This window comes from Pleurodeles waltl, chromosome 4_1 (genome assembly GCF_031143425.1).
Source record: "Pleurodeles waltl isolate 20211129_DDA chromosome 4_1, aPleWal1.hap1.20221129, whole genome shotgun sequence".
NCBI lineage: Eukaryota > Metazoa > Chordata > Amphibia > Caudata > Salamandridae > Pleurodeles > Pleurodeles waltl.
The window spans coordinates 232,970,249-232,992,588 of NC_090442.1; the positions used below are offsets into that span (position 1 = coordinate 232,970,249).

At 41.7% G+C, this 22,340-nt stretch overlaps 1 protein-coding gene across 2 annotated transcripts in view; it reads right to left on the bottom strand.

Moving 5' to 3' along the window:
• Positions 1 to 22,340, bottom strand: part of CAPRIN2 (caprin family member 2) — a 743,926-nt gene that overhangs the window by 448,307 nt on the left and 273,279 nt on the right. For both annotated transcript variants that reach the window (XM_069228195.1, XM_069228194.1), the window contains exons 11-13: positions 5,988 to 6,119; positions 3,304 to 3,373; positions 3,047 to 3,102 (exon numbers count right to left, since the gene is read on the bottom strand). In XM_069228195.1, coding sequence (XP_069084296.1) covers positions 3,047 to 3,102; positions 3,304 to 3,373; positions 5,988 to 6,119 — 258 coding nt within the window. The remainder of the gene's footprint in view (positions 1 to 3,046; positions 3,103 to 3,303; positions 3,374 to 5,987; positions 6,120 to 22,340) is intronic.

Sequence of the window (22,340 nt, forward strand, 5' to 3'; positions counted from 1 at the left end):
GACAAAATCTCTCGTAGGGTGACTGAGTCACTCCTCTGCTCCAGCAGGCACCTTCTAAGATGACGACCGGTACCCTTGGACTCCTCTCACAGCGACGAGCGTGCTCCTAAGGACACAGAGGGTGGACATCATCAACAGACTATCCTGAGGTCCTGCTGACACAATTTGGAGGAGATAAGACCTTGCCTTCCCAGACAGCGACAGTACCCCTGTGTACTGCGTCTTCTTCACCTCCTGAGGCCTGTGTGCACTATTTGCAAAATTCCTTCGTGCACAGCCTGGCCGAGGTCCCCAGCACTCCATCCTGCGACACTCAACTCGCTGATTTGTTCTCCGGCGGCGTGGGACCTTCCTTTGTTGTGCTGCATCCACCGCATTTTGCACCTCCTTTGTCCCAGTGTCCTGGGACCTCTGGGGGTGCTGGCTGGCATCCTGAGGGCTCTCTAAAGTGCTGAGAGCTACCTCTTCTTCCTCACACAGTTAAGGCCCCCAGGTCCCTCCAGCGCCATTTTGACGCAAAACGCACTTTTGTCATAGCCAAGGCTTGTTGGCAACTTCCAACACTAAATCACGTCTGCAATGATCTTCACGTCGTGGGACATCCTTTGCATCATGAGGAACCCGCTGGCATCTTCCTATGGTGCATTTCTGCAGTCATGCAAAACTAATAAAATGGTTTATAAAAATAAAAAAAAGCCATGAGTTAAAGTACACAGTCACTCATTAAATAGCCTTTTAAGTGTAGAAATGTCCTAACAATCAGTAACAGATCAAATAGAGGAATCCGAAGAACATTCACACTGTGGCAGTATTTTTGTGTGTCTGGTTGTCCATGGAAAACCGCTATTGAATGGAGTTTAAATTGTTAAACTTTGAAAACATCCTTAGTTCATTAGGAATTTTGAGGAGGAAGATTTTAGTTCACACTATTTTGTTACTTTCATGACTTCCTACCTGCCATTCTTGCATACTCGCCCTCACAGTAGTATAGAGCTAGGTACTTGGTTCAGGCAATAGGGGCAGGTTTTCTACATCAGGAGAGAATGGCAATAATGTAGTGTAAAATTATGTAGACAGTAAATATATCTTTGAAGAGGACATTTCATAGGGAAATTAACAATGTACCACCTCATTTCAGTGTAGACGAATTATACAAAGTTAAAAAATTAGGATTACCAGAAAGGAACATAGTTATTATCCCATAGTCGTTTTATTAGATTATCCAGTGACAGAAAAAAAACAAAAAAAAAAACAGGATGTGGCCTTCTCTCAGAATGCAACACTTAAAGGTCATGCTAATTTACTATTAAAAAAAAAAGAAACCCCTGAAGAAAAAAAAAAATGCAGGCTCTTCTGAGAAAATGAAAAAAGTAGTAATTAAATGTGAAATCACCTAGAACAAAAACAAGAGAACCCCAAGATAAATCTTGAGATTAGAAATAGGTAAAAAACATTTGTGAATACTCAGTCTCAAGATCATGAAGCATTATGGTATCCTTTGAGAAGAACAGCTTTTCTAAGGAACTTGTTTATTCACTTAAGTGGTAAACTGAAAGAAAATTACAACTCAAAAGGGAAAAGGATATACATTGTAAAAACCAAACGTGCACTCTCGGCTCTGAAAATGTAAGACTTCATATTCCAAGAGAATATTTTTTATTTTCTATTCTTAACCATGCAACACAACTAAAGTCCCACAAATATATAAAACAAAACAAGACACAGCAAACCTTAAACCCAGTGAGTGAACAGTAAACTCATACAAAAGCTTACTCATGCAGACAGGAAATGAATTGCATAATGCATTCAAGTTCCAAAAAGCAGCACCAAACAAACAACAATCCAGTGCAGATATAGGCTGATGTACAGCCTTGCCCAGGGAAGCTAGCTTCATATGTCAATATTTTGTGCATATCTAGTTTGTCAGAGGTTGAGAACAGTTTTCACTGGCACAATCCAAGAGCTAGAGTGAATACACTGACAGGAGAAGGAAGTGGGATAAAACAAAACCACATATGAAGATTCAACAGTACAGTGAAAAACAGGTAAATTCAATACTTCTTTCCAAAATCCTCAAAAGACTAAAACATCCAAGTTATAGTCCCTTTGACAACCACAAAATGCATCACCTGGCAAAACCAATCTTTCATACAGTCAGATGTGTAATATACATGATGCATTCAGTTATGGTAAGCATGGGTTGTGGTTCAATTTCACAACTGATCATTCTGACAAATTACAACTCAATCCGAAACTCCTAGCAGCATACACAGTACAACTTAACAAGTTTAAAACATGACAGAGCAGACTAATAGTTTTATCAGAAAGTATTCTTCCTCAGAACCAGCAAAAAACCTTGAACACATTTTTAAGGACAGAATTCTCATTTCGATTGGAGTGGTCAATGAACTCAAGATACTAAGAGCCTGAGGAATATTCAGAGTTACAGATGAATCTTCTTTTATGTACTGGGAAAGAAAGAACACTTACATGGGTAACCCACTGATGAGATTCTGGTAAGTCTCAAATAATCTCTATAATGCTAGCTGTTTTAAGAATGTACACTTGACAAACAGCCGTTGAAACTCCATGCCATTATAACCTACTGGTGACAGCAAGTTAAGCTTTTCAGATTGCTAGCCTCGAATCTCCTTCTCTAGGTCTCTAAAGGATTTAAGATTGTAAACATCTTAAAATGAGTTAAACAGATCCATGAAGCTCAAATTATTCTTCCCTGAAAGCCCATTCTACACTGCTTGTGTATATGAAATGCTACTCATGTTTAACATGTAGCAACACCATCACTAGACGCCATCAATACATATAGTAATCCCTTCCCCACTGGTCTACAGAAGACATTACTTATGTAAAAGGTTTTTTATGGAGGCAGAGGTTAAAGACCTGAAAAAATAATTAAAAGCCAATTTACTGGGAATCTGAAAGATGTACAAAGGAAACCCTAATTTCTCCTACCTCCACAGAAAGAAGGCTTCTGACTGTTAGAAGAAAAATAAATTAGGGACAAAGTCCAGTGTATAGGCCTTACCTGCTCAGACTGCAGTGAAGCACCACATTGGTTAGTCAGTTTTTCATCTTTAGGAACTGCAGAGAGGAAATGTTTTAGGGATCAGCAAGGACAGGCCTGTACAATCAAACTGAAGTTAAAAAACTGCTTAAATAGGCAATGAGGCAATAAAGTATAGAGCATTACAGCACCTAAATCAAAGCATGACAAACTTTGACTAACTTATTAGTCACATCATCACGATAGAAACTTTAGTTGGCAGTATAAAAAACACATACCTGAAGGAGGACTTTGCAGTGATATGGCAGTAGTATTTTGTGAAAGTGTATCAAAATCCAGAACAGACTCCTGCATTTTATTTTTAAAACAAAATATGGCACTATTAATAGTGATTAAAAGCATACAGTATTTCATTAAGCTGATAAAGCTGCATATCACACTGAAAAGTCAACTGCTATTGGTTCAAAATGCAGGAGCTCTTCATTACTATCTGGTAAAAGGCTGTGTTAAGTATCCTAACACGTCAAAAATATTTCAGGGAGATGTGCTTGCACAGGTCATGGGACAGAAGAATAGACAGAGCATGTATTTGGTATTTGACAAGTAATGCACAAATTTCATTCAATGTAAAAATGATAATTTGTCATAAAACACCATACAATTTGATTTATCTAGACTCATCTCCTGTCTCAATGGAAGGGCCAGATTTAAGAGCTTCCTCAGTTAGGCCTTGTGAAAGCACTTAGAGCTTCAGTACGCACTTTGTCTAAAAATAGTACCATGTCTACAAATAGATTTTATTTCCATGAGGGTGTCAAATTCTATTTTCATCCTGCATGGCATACTCATATGGCAAAGTCAAGATCTTCAAAAATCAGTTACTGTGTCTTTAGATATGGGGATATTAAGTTACTTTCAACTGATACCTTATCAGAGATGAAATGTGTCGGATATAAGACCATGTTACAAATAGTACTACAGGTGTAACTGCAAAGATTGAAGAATCTATATATTCAACTATGAAGGAAACATTCCTTAGGACGAAAAAGAATGAACTTTTCCTTCTTTCTTGAACATCTAGATTTTCCCATCTTTACAATTACACCTTGAGTGCTAGTTGTCACAGAGTTGTAGTTTAGGGAAGAATGACTTCTCTGGTTTCTCCCCTCTAACCATAATTAGTTGTGAGCTCTATGTCCAACATCTTTCTTCACTGTGTACTCACCACCAACAAATTATTCCATACTCTCCAGTTTGGCCAGTCTATAAGTGACAACTTTAGGAATTCCACTGGTTTCACCTTAAATATTTTATATGATTCATTGTTTAAGTGAGACTTATCTATTGTTTCAGAAATACATTCAACTGTCTTCTGTTGAATTTTCAAAAAATTTAGTTTGGCTCTTTAGAGAACAGCTCACACACATGAACCTGAAAAGGCCTTTTGCAACTGAGAATCCATCTTTAAAACAGATGTTACTCTGGCGTGATTACACCAAGACCTAATGATATTCACTGCCAGCACATATCCTTGAAAAAGCCTCAAGCAGTATACAGTAGTTCACTTTTGGTCACACATCACATTTTGAACAATACAACAAAAATATCTAAAAATCAATTTAAAGCAACATTTGAAAAGAAACCTGCAACTGTACGTCATACATTGCTTCAGTAATCTAGTGCTTAATTTGAGATGGTGGTTGCAGGAGAGTAGCATTAGCTATATTTATGGTAACCAGCATTTCTTTTTTTTTTTTTTTTTTAACTCAGACTTTGATCCAGAGCAAGAGAGCACTATAGGAGGAAAGAAGGTCGAAGAGATGGAAAAACTGCGAAAGGGATAAAGCAGGAATGAAAAAACCTGTATGAGAAGGTTCAAGAGGGAGCGAGTTTCTGGTGGTGGATTAAAGAGGCATGACATTGAACCAAGACCAAACAGTCTTGGTATTTAGCACCCCAATCTTCAATAGTGCCAGCCATGGACTTCTGAACAAAACCTTGGGCTCACAGCACTCATCTTAAGAATTAAACACTGCAGTAAGCCCATTGTATTTCCAGTGCTTTGGGCATTTTATGTAACTCTGGGTGGACATAACTGGACAGGATCCAGCCTTTGCATGGACTAAACTCAAAGAATGGTCCAGCACTGAAGGATGAAGTTTAATTCTAGTTACCTGCCTAGAATGTTTGGGGTATTTATCACTGAATGATAGGGTACACACTACCCTGTGTTTTGTAGTTAATGCATAGAATTTTACGTTTTTTGCTTTTATGTTCCTTGGGAAATATTGCACCACATACAACTACTAGTTGTCTGGAAAGGGAGGATGCATAGTGGGTTGGGCTGGGGGGGCCAAGATGATGCAAGGCAAGAGGCATATACAGAGGTTCATAGCAGGTAGCTTCCTACAAAAACCTACCTTCTACTCCACCTTAGGCACATTACCTCATGACAGCTAGAACTGCATAGCAATCACACTAAAAACTAGAGCAGCATCACCAAGCTCACCATGTACAACTGATTAATGAGTGCAGACAAAGAAAACAGTCATTCTTGCTAATCTGCAAAACAACTGATCACTCCATTAATCCATCTTGCTAGTCTAAAAAATGCATTAACAAGAAAACAAGCTATAACGCCACACGCTGAATACTGCTTTCCATCCAATCAGGAAGCCTGTAACGAGGTTACAAACCCAGTCACTGCAGAGAAAGAGTCACCTATGTGCAACAGAACAGCCCTGAGCTGCTACTTCAAAAACTAAATCATTCTGGGTGTTATGGTGTCCAAGCATGCTATAATGTAAACTTGAAAGGTGTGTGCAATCTTTTGGACAAACGTGAACAACTTCTTAAACATTAGGTAAGCAGACACCTGTTTGGGAGGCATCACAGATCAAATTTCTGCAGTGCACACTAGGGCACATATGTTCTTACAAAACCAACAATAAAATAAACATACTTGCATAAAATGGTATGTTCCTTGTATTTTTGTCATCAGATCCTCAAGTTTTTGTCTTCTTAATAAAGGGTCATCTGGAAGACTGGAAGTGGAGCAAAATTCTGCATCTGCCTGATTAACACTTTTTGCAGACTGGCCAAGAAAAGAAAAGTGTAATCATTAATAAGCGCAGTTTTTTGTTTTTTTAACACACAAAACAGGTCTAGAAATGCAAACTGTTGACTCACAATACACATCCGGGCATTCACTGGCTCTCTACCACACATTCCTGATTAATACTTCACGATATACTTAAAACACTGACTGCGAGCTCCCATTAAGGCTTTACTTGTGTCCAACTTAGTGCTACCAACAACACAGCTAGCAATTACGTAAGGCAAGGCAGGAGACAGAGTGGTGCAAAGGAGCTTTGCAAAAACCCTAAATAAACCCATGACTATTTTGAATGTGCGTGGCAAAATATAATTTTACTTTGGACACTTAAAATACATGCATCCTCCCTCATCTAGGAGCTGATTTAGACTGTCAGGACAAGGTAAGTCAATCAGTAAGGCAGAGTACTTTACTCCTGCCTTGCAGAGGGTCCCCCGCCCACCAAATTTAGAGTTTTTCACAAGCCCTGCAGACAACTGTATATGTTGGCAGAAACTTCCCTCATGGCAGTTCCTATCAATGTTAGGAAAGTTTGATGGACAGCTCTGGCAAACATGACCGCCTGGTAAAAGTTTACCACGTCACTTTTTCCAAAAACAAGCTAGTGCAAGAGCTTGTTTTGGGGAAAAAAGTATAACTAATGACCTCCACACCACTGGTGTGGCCAAATGGTTTGGGGATTATTTTTCTTTTTTTTTTTACATTCCTGGTGGTGACTAACAGAAAAAATATATAGAACACCACCCACTTTAAGGTAGATGGACGGTGTTATACGTAAACCTTCAATGGATGATACTCTGTTGGGCTATCAGAGGAGTAGGTCAGCAAGTGAAAAGTTTCAGCAGTCCGTCCATCATCCTTTTTGAATCATAATTAGAAAGACCATTTCGATTCTCCGGACTCTCAAAGGTCATAGGCTCAAATGGGGCACACATGGAGAACCAAATTAAAGTCCCACTGTGGAATCACAAAACGTTTGGTTGGAAGCCTATGACTGAGGAAAAGGCATCACAGCAAATGACAAACAAGGATATTTGGTCCAGAAAGTGCAAAAAGGGCTGACAAGTAACCTTTAACAGTGCCAAGGGCAGGTTCATGTTTTTTTTGTTTTTTTTATTGATTATTGCAGAACAATGAAACAACAAGAACGGCCCACCAATTATAAATACAGGTTGTGTCGAAATACAGCCCTCTCCTGACACAAAATACAATCTATTCAGCGGGGCCCAAATTCCACCGCACAAGGGCATCATGGTTACAAACTGTCAGCGCCAGCAAAGTCCGCAAGCCTTCTCAATTAATAAAGTCCCGCAAAAAGTCCAGGAGAGGGGTTTTAAACAAATACCGTGAAGCCAAGGCTAACAGAAAGAAAGCAAAGAGAAGAGAAGAAGCAAAAGAGAGGCAGAGTTTGCACACAGAAGTGCCCAACTACAAACATCTATACACAGGACACAACGTAAGCGGAGGGGCAGGTTCATATTTAACATACTAGTGGAGGTATGGATCTGTATGCTCACAGGCAAGGAATGTGGTAGGAGGAAAGCACGTTCCCTTGGTGCAGGTCTATGGTGTTTAGCAACTCGCCCAATTACCAGCAGGCAGAAGCAAGATTTGGCCCAAGTGCCCATTAGCATGGCAGTCGTAGTCTCAATGAAAGAAGGGAGGAGCTGTTCTTCTGTGGATTCTATCCAGGCTGCAGAACCTCCATTAGTACATTAGTTTTGATCTCAATTGATATTATCTGCAAGTGAAAAACTTAATGTGCACACCAGATGACCACAGTGCACACGACTGAATATTCTGTTGCAGGCCCAGGCATGGATCGATAAAAGCATCAGGGGAGGTGACAAAGCCACTGGCATCTTGCAGGTCCATCAGAAGGTTGGTCAGCTGTGGTGTTGCAGATGGACCCGTACGTTTTGGTTGAATTGGGGCTGTAAGGCACCTTGACACCCCCACAACTTCGGAGTGAGTGGTGGGACAGAAAAAAGGGACAGAGAAAACAGACTGCTTGATCTTGTGTTTCTTCTTGAAATTTGACTTCAATTTGATTTCAAATGTGAGGAGGATCTTTGAAGAAATGGCCTTGAGAACAGGAGCGGGTCCCCATTTTCAACTTCAAGCAGGAGCGGGCGTTACACACCTTTCTTCGGCATTCAGAGATGCAGAGTTCAGCTTTGCACTGCCAAAACTGGAACAGTATCATGGACAAAGACTGGAACACACACTGACCTGAATACAGCAAAAGCCTACCCAAAACCATCAAGATTTTCAACAACTGGATAACTTCTTGTGTCACTTCCCCAGCCACAATACAAGAGCCAGACCTCAGGCCACTTGGTACATGGTGGGATTCTATTGATGAAACACCAGTGCAAACAACAAGCACAGATGGAGAATAAGTCTGGATAATGCAGACAGGAGAATGTTCAAATTGTCCTGCGTTCATCTGAGCACCTTGCTTCGGTGCACTTATTTTAGCTTCAGGCCTACAATCTGTGCCTTTTACCCAGATACAGGTTTTATTTAAAGTATTCATTTTATTATATTTTTGTTTTTAGTAGGGATGTTTTTTATTTTGCAATCAATTGCCTTTCTACGAAAGCATTGCTGTCTGTTCCTTTGCACAATATTTCATCCTGTGCTCAAGGATGTACATGATAATTTACCTAGTATTGCCGGCCAAGAGTATGGAGCCAACCTTCTAAACCTAGACATCATCATGTCCGGCCTGTTTTTAGAACACAACACATTTGGTTATAAAAACATCACACAGGCTGAAGGAAATTAGAGGGAACATTCCAACCAGCCATCTTATGCTGTGTGCCACTTTGTCTCAGCTTTGCTGATGTTGGCCTGGTCTCTCCAGCCAACCAGGAGGACTGCTAGCAGGAAACAGGCAGACCCTTTTGTATTTTCTAGGAATGGGGTCAGGGGGTCCCTCCATAGACTAAGTATGGGAAGAAGGGCTAGTACTGCTATGTTCTCACGTTAAATGCTGGAAGTGTAGGTAGGAATTGTTAGACTTAAGGTTGTCAGGATGCTGGGACTGTTTATATGTTTTACTCCAATGGTCACAACCATAACTGTATAATGTTTCATCTTCCTAACTGCAGCTGATGCCTTTTTACACAGAGTTCAGTTGCTTCCATAAAATACACAAACATATCCTGTATTTCTTGGGCTGTTTTTGCATTTAGGAGACTGTGTAATGAGAGAAAGGGGTCTGATCTGTTCCAAAATGACTTCCCTGAGGAGTGTCATGAGTCAGGCTGCCACAAATCACCTTTATTTTCTAGGTCTGGGTGAGATTCAGCTAGCTAGTCAAGAAGATTAGCCTTGTAGCTTCCAGTTGGTGTGGTACTGATTAAGTCAACCACACGCGTGGTTGCCACCAAAACCAGGCAGTCTTACTCCCATGGTGAGTGTCATACAATAAAATATGCCCTGAAACGCTAACGCCAAATGATCTGGCCTACTGAATGAGCACCTCTGTGGCACTGCATCAATGTCAGCCCAAACGTAAGCAAAGAAATCTTTGCTATCGTCAAAGATTTCACCTCACTATCAGCTGCCTCCAACTCAATCACTTCCTCGCAGGACTTCTGCAACAATCTCAATTCTTCAGTGACAAAATCAGTCATGTACAGCAATTTCAGTCCACATTCAGATAAGACTGACCTCACAAACGCCTCCCGATCCTCTCCATAAAGAAATAATGCTAACCACATGGCGTATCACCAGCCCAGAGGAACCCCCACCAACAAAGTCCATCCACTCAGGGTTCCATCAGACCCCTGTCCCCAACACACCTACTCTGGAGGACTGCAACCCGTCAGCACCATGATAACACCCATTCTGAATGCCTCCATCATGTGACCTTCCCAGCTGCTTAGAAACATGCAACTGTCCTCCCCTTGCTGAAAATTCCATTGCAGACCCTACAATACTCACCAACTACAGACCAGCTCCCTGCTACTATTCACAGCCAAGAATACCTCAACAACCAACTGACACCACTCTGTCTGGTTTTATGCCCAACCACAGCACGTAAACTGCCCTCACTGCTGCCACAAATGACATCTGCATGATTTGGGACAGAGGAGACAGCGTCCCCATCCTCCTGGCCCAATCCATAGCTTTTGACAGTTTCCCACCCCATCCAACACCTACACATCAAAATGGATCTGCTCCTCCCTCACTAGAAGGACTGAGTCCGTCAGGAAGCATATACTTTGGACATCTGCAACCTACTCTGTAGAGTTCAAGGTTCCTGACTGAGCCAGACCCTCTTCAATGTAATCTCTAGCCAGCATAATTCACTCTAGAAGATTAACGTCCTCTTCTACACAGAAGACATGCCACTCATTCTCTCTCTTATGGACAAGATGCCCAGTACCTGGATCAAGGTCAATGCCTGCATGACTGAAATCACCCACTGGATGAAGACAAACCGTCTAAACCTGAACACCGACAAAACTGAAAATGTGGTCTTCGGGAAGAGTACAATGTGTTAATCCATGGTGACCAAAAGAGCTACAACCAATATCCACCCTTAGCACCCACACTAAGAGCCTTAGAATCATCAACAAAAAACTGTACGTGACACACGGAAGTCAATGCAGACACCACCTCATGCATCCATACTCTGTAGATGCTCATGAAGCTTTTCAAATGGTTGCCAATCAGCACCTGGACTACAGGAACACCCTCTATGTCGGGATCAACAAAAAACTCAGGAGAAGGCTACAAACCATAAAGAACAGAGAGACCAGAACCACAACATCACACTGAACTCCCATCACAATGCACCTGACAATGGCATTGGCTCCCCATTCCCAAACAAGCACAATTCAAATTCCCCACCAACACTTTCAAGGCACTACATTTCATTGACCCAGCATACTTCAATTGCATCGGTTTTCACAAACCTTTCAGACATCTCCGCTCAGCCAGACTCCTACTTGCTCATATCCCACACATATGGAAAACCAGATTCAGCCACTGAGCCTTCTCCTACATCACTTCTAAAGCATGGAACAACCTCAGAGGCGTATGAGCCTTGAAGTCTGGTGCAATCTGTGTCCGCACCATCTCACAGGCTGCACTTCAGTCAGGGGGCAATCAAGAGTTCCTGGCTACTAACTCTCCAAGACAGGCCTCTTGAGCGTTTATTGCTTTGTGGCTCTAATCAGGAGTCAGCCAAATGACTCTTGGAGTCACCTTCTGTCTGGGGTTTGGGGGAATGACTCTCACAAGCTGGGCACTTCAGGCACAGTCCCCTTTGCTAGCCCAAGGTAAAAAAAGGTGCAGTCCAATCTTTGGTACATTCTCTCTGCAGGGCAGTCCTTTGATCCTCACTCCAGTACAGATGTGATCGGAGGTCTGGGAGCCAGATTTATGCTAGTTTCTTGCTCTGGGAATGTGATGACTAGTATGCAATGGACTGACATGTCCCCTCCTGCCTACTGATGACTTCAGGCTAAGTGTAGCATCTGGCTAGCCCAGAATGCACCATTCTGCCCACTCAACATGGCAGAACCTTTCGCTTGGTGTGCAGAGCAGAGGTCACTAGCCCAATCCACAGGTGTGGCTACCTGGAGGCTCCACGCCAAAACAGTTTTCACAACAGCATCTCCCTGTCAGAGATGCCAGAATGTCTGCTAAAACAAAAAGGCAGACCCATGTGTGCGACTACCATTTGCCCTTTCAAAGGCTACTCTCCCTTTGAAGCTCACCTTTTGGGCTCACACCTGGTTTGGCCTTCCTGCCAGGTGGAGGTAACATCTCTTGCCTTGGCAGAACCTTTGTGTTCCTTCCGAAGAGTCGTTCAAACCTAGCACTAGGAGGGCAGAAGGCTGTTTTGAGGACAGCAACTTGTGTACCCCCCCATAAACAGCCATTGGAAACCTTTAGGACAAAGTGGTAATTTTTTGAAGCTAGCATTTGTGCAAAGGTTACATTAAGTTCAACTTGAGCAACAAATCTAGTTTAATGCAACAATTCATTTGAGACCTTGTAGTACCATGGTTAGGAGTCCCATTCAGAACTTAGCACTGCAGAGTTGTCAGCATGTAACCTGTAAAGCGCCAAAGGGCTACTAGCCTTTCCACAGCAAAAACTACAATGTGTGATTTTCACTGTCAGCACATGTAAAGTTAAAACCACATATCTGTCTATCATCATGCACCCTGTCCTTTAAGGCTCAGCAGGCCTGCATTAGAAGTGACCAATAAAAACTAAAGGAAGGTTTGTGTTATGCCCCTACTTTAAATAACAAAGTTGATTTAGAAGTTTTAACTGCTCTGCTAGCCAGCAAATGGCAGGTTGAGAGTCCTGCTTTTCTTGGTCACACTTTTGATGTCACAATAAGTGCTGTAGTCCGCAAGGGACACTAACGTATGGGCCCTGGGCACTGTATGCTAGGGACTTATAAATAAGTTAACTTAAGCCAACTGTGGGCGATCCAATTAGGAGCATACCTTTTAAAAGTTTCAGAGCTCTGGCACAGAGGCCCGTTTGAAAGAGCACTGAAATGAAAGAGTTGAAAAACCACTAGCATCAGTACAAAAACATGGGGTTGATCATGCACAAAGAAGCATTTCCACATGTGAAAGAAAAATGAATAAGACAATTTCCACTCAAACAGTATGTAAAGGTAGCCCTAATGTTAGCCTATGAAAGGAGCAGGCCTCACAGCAGTGGAAAATGAATTTAGGAGTTTTCCACTACCAGGACATAAAACATAGATATCTGTCCTGCCTCTTACCTACACAGCACCCTGCCCTCTGGGGTACCTAGGGCTTACCTTAGGGGTGACATGTAGAAAAAAGGAAGTTTAAGGCTTGGCAAGTACTCTTAAATGCCAAGTCGAACTGTCAGTGAAACTGCACACACAGTCCTTGCAATGGCAGGCCTGAAACAAGGTTAAGGGGCTACTTATGTGGGTGGCACAACCAGTGCTGCATGCCCACTAGTAGCATTCAATCTAAAGGCCCTGGGCACATGTAGTGACCTTTACTAGGGACTTACAAGTAGATCAAATATGCCAACTGGGTATGAACCAAAGTTACGATGTTTTAAATGAGACAGCATATGCACTTTGCACACTTTAGCACAGCTAACCAGTGCTAGAGTCCTAAAACCGGCACAAACAGTGTCAGAAAAGTGGAGGGAGGCAGGCAAAAAGTTGAGGGATGACCACCTTAAGGCTATCAGGTCTAACAGTATGCAAAGATATACTTGGGCTCATGTACGAGGTTTTCTAATGTGCATTCTATACCAAATATGATCTCATTTTCAGATGTTTGAGGGAGTGAGGGACCTACTGGCAAATCCTATGATTATTTTTTGTGTTCGGCAACTCTGCCTACTGGGCAAATTTTCCCCATGAAGAACTGAGACAGTTTAGTTAACTGACAACTAGCATGGTTTAATGTACACAGGCCTTCACTCAATCCCTTCCTGCATGAAATATTCATCAATATATTTGTTGCTTCACAGTCTCGTTGACACACCAGTCTTGGGATCCCAATGCCTCCTGATTATCTCAGAGAAACAAACTCAGAAAATGACTGTTGTAGTCTGCTCAAAATGTCATAGGTTGTGTATTTTTCCAACCTTGTAACATCTCTAGGGTTGATCGAACCTCTACGCTACACCAAGTACCTGTGATTGACCTTTCCCCTTTTGTATGTTTGCATTAACTTGGCTGTTTGCCTTCAGCACATAACCAGCATACAGGGCAAAGGTGACATTAACTCAGACTTGTGAAATTGTGGATTATTTGGCTGCAACCAACCAGTCTTCTACAACTGGATAGTGTTGAAATGACTCCCAAATAATGCAACACAGGGCTCAAAAAGCCCTGGAAGTTCCTTGTTTTGAAACAACTTTTTCATTTGATTTTACCTTTCTAACCAGTTTTGCTTCCGAAAGGGTCTCAATACCGTGGTTCTGTCAAGGCTTTCTCTGTACCATTTTAAAATGATTCTCTCATCCAGCATCATAAAGTCTACATAGTAGCATTCATACAAAGGAATAGTCCCTAGTTAATTTCTAAATGCTGAGGTGTTAAAGTGTAGAAAATAGCCCTTAGCATCTGGGAATGTCTTTGTGACATTTCACGGTTAAAAAAAGTCAGATTAAATTAACCCTATTCTTAGTTAAACCACCAATAGTAGTATAAATGGGAGTCTTGACTAGTAAGTTTAATTTTTTCAATCATTATCTGGCATACGATCAATATGTAAATAGGCTTTTGAGTTATGTGTCAGCATTGTATGACCTTTAAATTTCATTTGTACAACATTGTAAAGAAACTTGCACACAGTGGTCCTGCAAACTCAAATTTTTAATTGGAAGTTAAATGGTGTGCAAAGATAGTTTGGTTTATGCACAATGTTTTCTTATGTGCATGCTATATCAAACATGATCTATTTTTAAATTTTTTGAGGGAAGGCTTTAGACAGTTAACGTGTTCTCTTACAGAAAAAAACATTTTACACTACAAACATTTCATTTGCACTTGTGGTCAATGCGGATGTTGGCACTCACTGCAAACAATCTACTTCAGAGTGTACTCAACCAGTCTGCCACTTGCAAGCGGTCTGCTTTAAGTTTTTTTTTTTTTGAGCAACAGATTACATTACAAACATTTTACTTTTGGACAATGGTCTGGTATACAGAAGTCTGACTGACATTTCACAGTGCACGTCACAATGGAGATTACACTGTAATAGCAAAGACAACCATGCAAACATTTCACCCTGAAATAAAAAAACATTTCAAGCTTATGCCATAGACATGATTCTCCTTGTGTAAAATATATAAAGTCTGCTACAGTAGAGAACTTTAATGGTCAAAGTAGTTTTCAAACAAACTCAGTTCCCTAAAGTCTACCATAAGATCATGGGATATTTCAAATCAACCTGGGAGTAGAATGCCCTCAATAGTATATGTGTGTTTTGTGCTATTGTCCGAGAGCAAAGCTATGATACTCTTTGCAAGACAGGTTTTTCACCCTAGTTAAAAGTGAGTAACAAACAGTTTTCTTTGAATGTTATTACAAAACCAAGTACTCTTTAGGGCTCTGAACAACTCTGTACCATGGAAGATGAAACTATTTTGAAGGGACCAAGGGCTGTGATTTTTCAAGAATGTCATAGAAAATAAATCTTGTTCTGAATGTCTAGAAAATAAATGGATCGTTAAAACCCTGTCTGCAGAAAATGGGCTGGCGAAAAAAAACAATTTGGCCTATATCATGTTGCAAACATTCTATAAGTGATTTGATAAAACATTAGGAATAAACACAAGCCCAATATCCATAGCCCTTATTCTCACTAGGTTAAAAAAAACAATAGCCTTCATTGAACTCTGTAGCATGAAATCTCTGCGCGTTTCTCTGGTACCTTTTTGTTCTCTCTAAAATACTCATTCAGACTAGAAAGTAGAGCTCAGGATGTGATGCAAGGCTCATCAGTGGGGTGTTTAAAAGCTGTACTTGGTCCTGAATGTCTTTATGTGCCTGAATACAATCATTTTAGCTGTTTATTTTTTTCTTAGTAAAATCTTCACTTCAGAAGTAGACCACTTATTATTGTTACCTCAACATGTTTTAGACTGACACAGATATCATTTGTTTCTAAAGCAGAATAGCTCTGAGGCAATAGCTTTTGTCAAGGCTTCAACTTTTGACTTGGCTATTAAATGTTCTGGTGAAGTCTACCCTTTATTTTGGAAGCTGGTCAGCAGCTTTTATAAAACTGTTGAATGTGTTTTAGAATAAGGGGGCTAGGACTTTGTAAATTAAGGCTCTTCCAACAAGGATTTTTATTCTGTTTCCTAACCCACCACAACTAGGGAACTCAGTTGTGATGCATGGTTTGAGGCAGATATTCTAGGCTATTTCACTAACTGGAATAATAGTGGAAGAAGCGTGCACCTTTGTTGAAACCGTAAGCTCAGATCTGAATTCTGTGAGAATAGACTTCATGTGTGGAATTCTGAAGAGGTTGTTGTGTACAGGTGAGGTCTAGAATCATAATACAGTTAGAGGTTACAACCAAGGTGTTAATTTGTCTCTTTGAAGCACTTCAATAAACTGTTTGAAATTGAGGGGTGCATCAGAGTATACAGCCTAAAGTGGCTGTGAGAGCATGAGGTCTTTTAGACAATTTCTGAAACGTTAGGTAGTCTTTCAGAGCTGGGCTACATTTTTGCCTCACCAGCTCCTGGCTACTCGGCTAAACACAGGATTAGCATTGTGCAGTACTTTTGTTGTTCAGGTATCTTCAAAAAAAGGTTTTAAAGTTAAAGCTCTTTTAATTAGGCTATGGATTACAGAAACAGAAAAACATGTAACAGTTGCATAAAAGTACTAGAACACCTCTTGTATTTCATTGTGAACATGAATTACACACTAACAAGTTTTCACAAAAACAGACTTAAATCAAACCTTTTCATTTAACTGTTTTAGAGTTAAGCCGTGCTTATGAAGAAATTGAAAATAAAATGCAGCTAAAAAAAAAAAAAAAAAAAAAAAAAAAAAAAAAAAACTCAGCCCAAAACCACTTCTGTTTTAAAGTGTTATCCAAGTTGCTTTTTTGAGGTCACCCTGCTTCTGCGTGTTAAAGTTTTAATTTTCTTTAAAACAGACATTGCAATCGGTCACGGTTTTCATCTATGTCCGATGTGGGTGCGTTCTGATCTTTTTCTGTGCGTCTATGATCTTTCAGAGCTTTAAGCACCGTCAGAAAAAAGTATCAGATCTTTAATTACACACTATGCATAAAACAATAACTAGGCATTAACTACGTACGTACAAAGATCTTGACATTTATAGTTAGGTCCAGAATAACCAAAATATTGACATCTAGAGTTCTACCACATGTTTGAAAGGTCAATTCTGTTTAAAAAAAAAAAAAAAAAATCAATTAAAAACAATTTGCTCAAATAAAAAGTATTCAAAAGGTGATAAATGCCATACTGTCATTACAAACAAAACCTTATCTAACAGCATAACTGGCGTGGGCATGCATTTGTTCATCCTTGACCCTCATCCCACCATGCCCTTCAGACACTGCAATAATCATATGCAAAATGAGCATACCACACTTTCCTTTACTAGCTGCTTAATTTAGTTTGCCAAAATGATTTGCCGGAGCACAAAAACATAGTATATATTTTTCAATATACTTTGAAAGTACAGACTAAACTGCCTTTAAAACAAGTTAAGTTTTACATGCGACTAGCTCCCAGCCCCACAGGCTGTCATACCGCCCTCAGCCACATATGGAACTATCAACTCATTTGGAGGCAGAACTGTTGAAGGCTTTATTAAAACTTGCATCATAAAATAGGCTTATCAGTAAAGTTGAGATGAATGCCTCATGTTGCAAGCACCTGAACTTCAAGCCAAAACTTTCTAAAAAAACAAAAACACACAGCCATAAATATTTTATTTTAATAACTGTAAAATCTCTTACATTGAGTTTGCTGCTCTGACAAGTACACGTACCAGAATAGCAAGCTAGCAAGAAACTATAAAAACAAAGATGGGGTGTTATCTGTCGAGGCACATTATTCTAAAGGTTTAGCTTTCAACCCTGACTGGTCAGTCAGAATCCATATTCAAACAAAAAAATACATTCTGATCACTGCAGTTACAATTTTTTTTTTTTTTTTTTTTTAAATGTGCATCCTTAATCTAAAATGTAATTACAAATGGTGAACACATTACTAAAACCTGCTAATTACATCTATAACAAAGTGGCAAATCTGTTTCCTACAACATGATACTAAAAGCCCATAGAGACATTATATGTAGCATCTATTACCATTCATGTACTATTTATGAACAGCTTCAAGATGTCTAATAAAATTCATCAGAACCACCATAGCTTTTTTGAAGACACTGCACGTTTTATGTAACAAATACTACAAGTAACTTTAATAAAATACAATAGAGGTCAGTTTGTCATGCTAAAAATACATTAATACACAGTGCACTAATAAAAATAGGAACAATTAACCTTGTATATAGGAGTACAGTGCAGGGTCAAGGCTATGTAACATCCTGTGGCGGCTGGCCAATTTATGAAGGGTGAGGCTATCAAATCAATTTTTTTGATGGAATACACTTGCAACATATCAACAAATCATTTATATAAAACGGTAGTCAGGACATATACACTCACACACACTAACATACACTGGTGCACGCTTCGAGACAGGCACAAACAAGCATGCTCTCACTCATACACCCAATGCAACAACTTTCCTAGGATGGTCCTCAGTGCACATCGATTCCCAACTTTCAGATCATGCAAACAAGGTGACAGAGCAAGGCTCACACCCTTATGCTCAATCCAAAGCTCAGACAGGACAGAAAGCTGTCCTTTTTGCATTATCACGGCTTCTGATGGGGCATAAGAGTGCATGACTGACAGGCCCTATGTCACCTTTATCGCATATATGCTACACTTCATGTCGCTAATGCAGCATGTCAGATGGGTATTGTAGAAAAGTACCCTCTTTTTGCCATGGTTACCCCTATTTTCTGCCTGATGTCAGTGTGTTTGACTGTGTTCTCTGAGATCCTGCTAATCAGGACCCCAGTGATCATGCTCTCTCCTCTAAATGTTGTCACTGCATACTGGCAACCCAGTATTTCACCCCAAATTGGCCTACTGGTGCCCTCTTAGTCCCTAGCATATGGTACCTAGGTACCAAGGGCACTAGGATTTAAGGGGATCCCTATGGGCTGCAGCATTACTTTTGCCACCCATAGGGAGTCCATACAAAGGCTTCTGCAGGACGGTCATTGCAGCCTGCGTGAAAAGGGGCATGCACACTTTCACTGCCATTTACACTACGCCAGGTCACTTATACGTCACCCCTATAGCAGGACGGGAGGGCAGAGTGCAGAGTACGTGTGTGAGGGCACCCCTGCAGTAGCAGAGATGCCCCCACGACCTCCAGGACCATTTTCCCGGACTCCGTGACTGCAGGGACACCATTTTACACGTGAACTGGACATATGTCACTACCTATGTCAAGCTGCATAATGGTAACTCCTAACATAGGCATGTTTGGTATCAAACATGTTGGAATCATACCCCAATGCTTTTGCAAGCATTGGTTGTATGACTCCATTCACTCTGGGGGCTCTTTAAACTATCTACAGTAATGCCATTCCAGCCTTCCACTGTTTTCCAGGTAGCCCCAGCTGCTGCCACCTCACAGACAGGTTTCTGCCCCCCTGTTGCTTGAGCAGCTCAAGCCCAGGAAGGCAGAACAAAGTATTTTCTTTGGGAGAGGGGTGTTATACCCACACCCTTTGGAAATAGGTGTTACAGGCTGGGAGGGGTAGCCTCCCCAAGCCTCTCAAAATGCTTTGAAGGGCACAGATGGTACCCTCCTTGCATAATCCAGTCTACACTGGTTCAGGAACCCCCAAGACCCTGCTCGGGCTCGAAAAAAGAAAGAAAAAGGTAGTGACCACTCCCCAGTCCATCACCACCCCAGGGGTGGTGCTCAGAGCTCCTCCAGAGGATCCCTTTTTGTTTGCCATCTTGGATTCCAAGTTGGCAGGGCACTCTGGGAGCATTTGAGTGGCCAGTGCCAGCAGGTGATGTCAGAGCCCTCCCTTGATAGGTGCCTACCTGTTAGCTGACCAATCCCCCTTTCAGAGCTATTTAGGGTCTCTTGGGTGGTTCTTCAGATTCGGATTCCAAGACTCCAGCAGGAATCCTCTGCATCCTTTACTTCACCTTCTCACCAAAGAAACTGCATCTGGACCCTCCAGGAACTCTACAACTGCAACAAGAAGCAAAGACTACTTCTGCAACATTGTATCTTCAGCTCCTGCAACTGTTTCCTGGCTGTGCATCCTCAGAGGACAGCCCGTCTTCAGCCAGCACATGAAGAGCAAAGGAATCTCTCGGAGTGAAGGAGTCACTCCCCTGCAACTACTGGTTGTGTGGGACCCTGCATCACGGGTGGTGGACTGAAGTGGTCCAGACATCCAACTTGGATGGAGGTTAAGAGCTTGCCTCCCCACGCAAAACAGTACCACTGTGAACCGCGTTTTGCAGTTGCCAAGGCTTGTTGGCATCCTTCCACGAAGTTCTTGGTGCACCTCCGGCCCCCAGCTCTCCTTCCTGCGATGCAGCTTCCTGCGTGGTTCTCTGGTGGCGTGGGACCTTTGTTGTAGTGCTGTGGGACTCCTGTGTGCACTGCCTGGTCTTCTGAGGGATCTGAGTTGCTGAAAGCCCCCCCGACTCCCTCTCCTGGGTAGATTCCACCAGATCCCTCCTGGTCCCAGGCAGCACTATTTTCCGCTAACCGCAAGCTTTGCGTGTGCCAAGGCTTGTTGGCAGAATCCAGTGATGCAAGCCAGACTGCAAGCTTCCATCTGGCGTGGGACATCTTCCGCACTAACCAGGAACTCGCATCCACCTTCTTGGGTGCAGTACTGACTATTCTTCACCAGTGGTTCTTTTGCACCTTCATCTGAGTTAGCCGGAGCTCCTGTTCTCCCTGGACTCTTCAGTACTTCTTGGACTTGGTTTGCTTCTTCCACAGGTGTTCAGGTCTTGGGAATCCATTGTTGGGGTCTTGCAGTCTTCTGGTTCTTGCATAATCTTTCTTGTGTTCTTGTGTGTTCTAGGAAAGTTACGGTGATTTACTCCTGCTTTCCTGGGTTGGGTTCTAATACTTACCTTTGGTGTCTTCTAATACTCCCAGTGCCCCTCTACACACTACACTTGCCTAGGTGGGAAAAAAGACATCCACTTTTAGTATATGGTTTGTGTTCCCCTAGGCCCATTCCTAACTATTGTGATTTTCACTATTTGCACAGTTTTCCAACTGTTTTTACAGCTATTTCTGCATACCAGGTATTACTTACCTCCTAAGGGAGTATAGTCTATGGTATTTTTTGCATTTGTGTCACCAAAAAAAGTACCTTTATTTTTGTAACACTGAGTATTTTCTTTCATGTGAGTACTGTGTGACTACAGTGGTATTGCATGAGCTTTGCATGTCTCCTAGTTAGGCCTTGGCTGCTCATCTATTCTCCCCCTAGAGAGCCTGGCTTCTAGACATTGTCTACATTTCACTGATAAGGGATAACTGGACCTGGTATAAGGTACCCACTACAAACCAGGCTAGCCTCCTACTGGTATTGCATCTGTGAAAGGATGGGCTGCAACCAGTCACGGCTTGTGGGTATTACAGGAGGTGGGGCAGTGTGTTGTGGGGGTTGGGAATACTAATTTAAAAAAAAAAATATATATATATATATACACACACACACACACACACACACACACACACACACACACACACGGTCTCAGCAGCAGGCAGGCACAGGCTCCCAGCCTGCCCTGCAGCCAATCGGACGCTGCTCAGAGCAGCATTAGGATTGGCAGGCAGACTGGGAGCCTGTGCCTGCTCTATCCAGCCTGACAAGGGTGCACCTGTTTAGTCGTCCTGAGACGGCCAGCCAAACATGCACACCGAGGGGAGTGCAGGGGGTGATGCTCCGCCGTCATAGTGGAGGAGCCGCTGCTGGCTGCAACAGTCCAGGCCTGATGCATGCACACTACAGCCTAGGGGAGCCCTCTTCTGGTGTACGATGATATGGCCACTTTTACATGTAAACAAATGATTGGTGAGATTGTTTCGTTACATGTAAAAGCTGTAACATTTTAAGAAATAAGATCAGAGTGAGACTTAACTGTGGGCAGGGTTCGACACTGCCCTTTTGGCCCCTATGAGGAACCTGCCCCTAGTAACATCTGTAAATAGATTATATGTACACATTAAAACTTGTTCTCTGCACCAACACAAAGAATTTAATCTGCTGGACCGAAGGCAAACTTTCAAACACCTTTAAAGCTTATATATTGTACCAGGGACTGCTGAGTTGTAAAGGTTAACACTTGGTATTACGTGTGTGGTAAAGGCATGCATGGCAACGTCATGCAACTAAATGAAGGTAGCAGTATTAATTTTTTCAGCTGTTTCATGGGGCCGTAAAATAGACCGTTTTTATCCTGAACAAGCAAACAAATTGGAAGTACATTTCATGTTTTCAACTAATTTAAGAGGCCACTTTTTGCGCTGAACCATAGGTCAGCATTTTCCATGTTGGTTACTGCTTTTTTGTTTGTGACCAATACGGTCATCGAG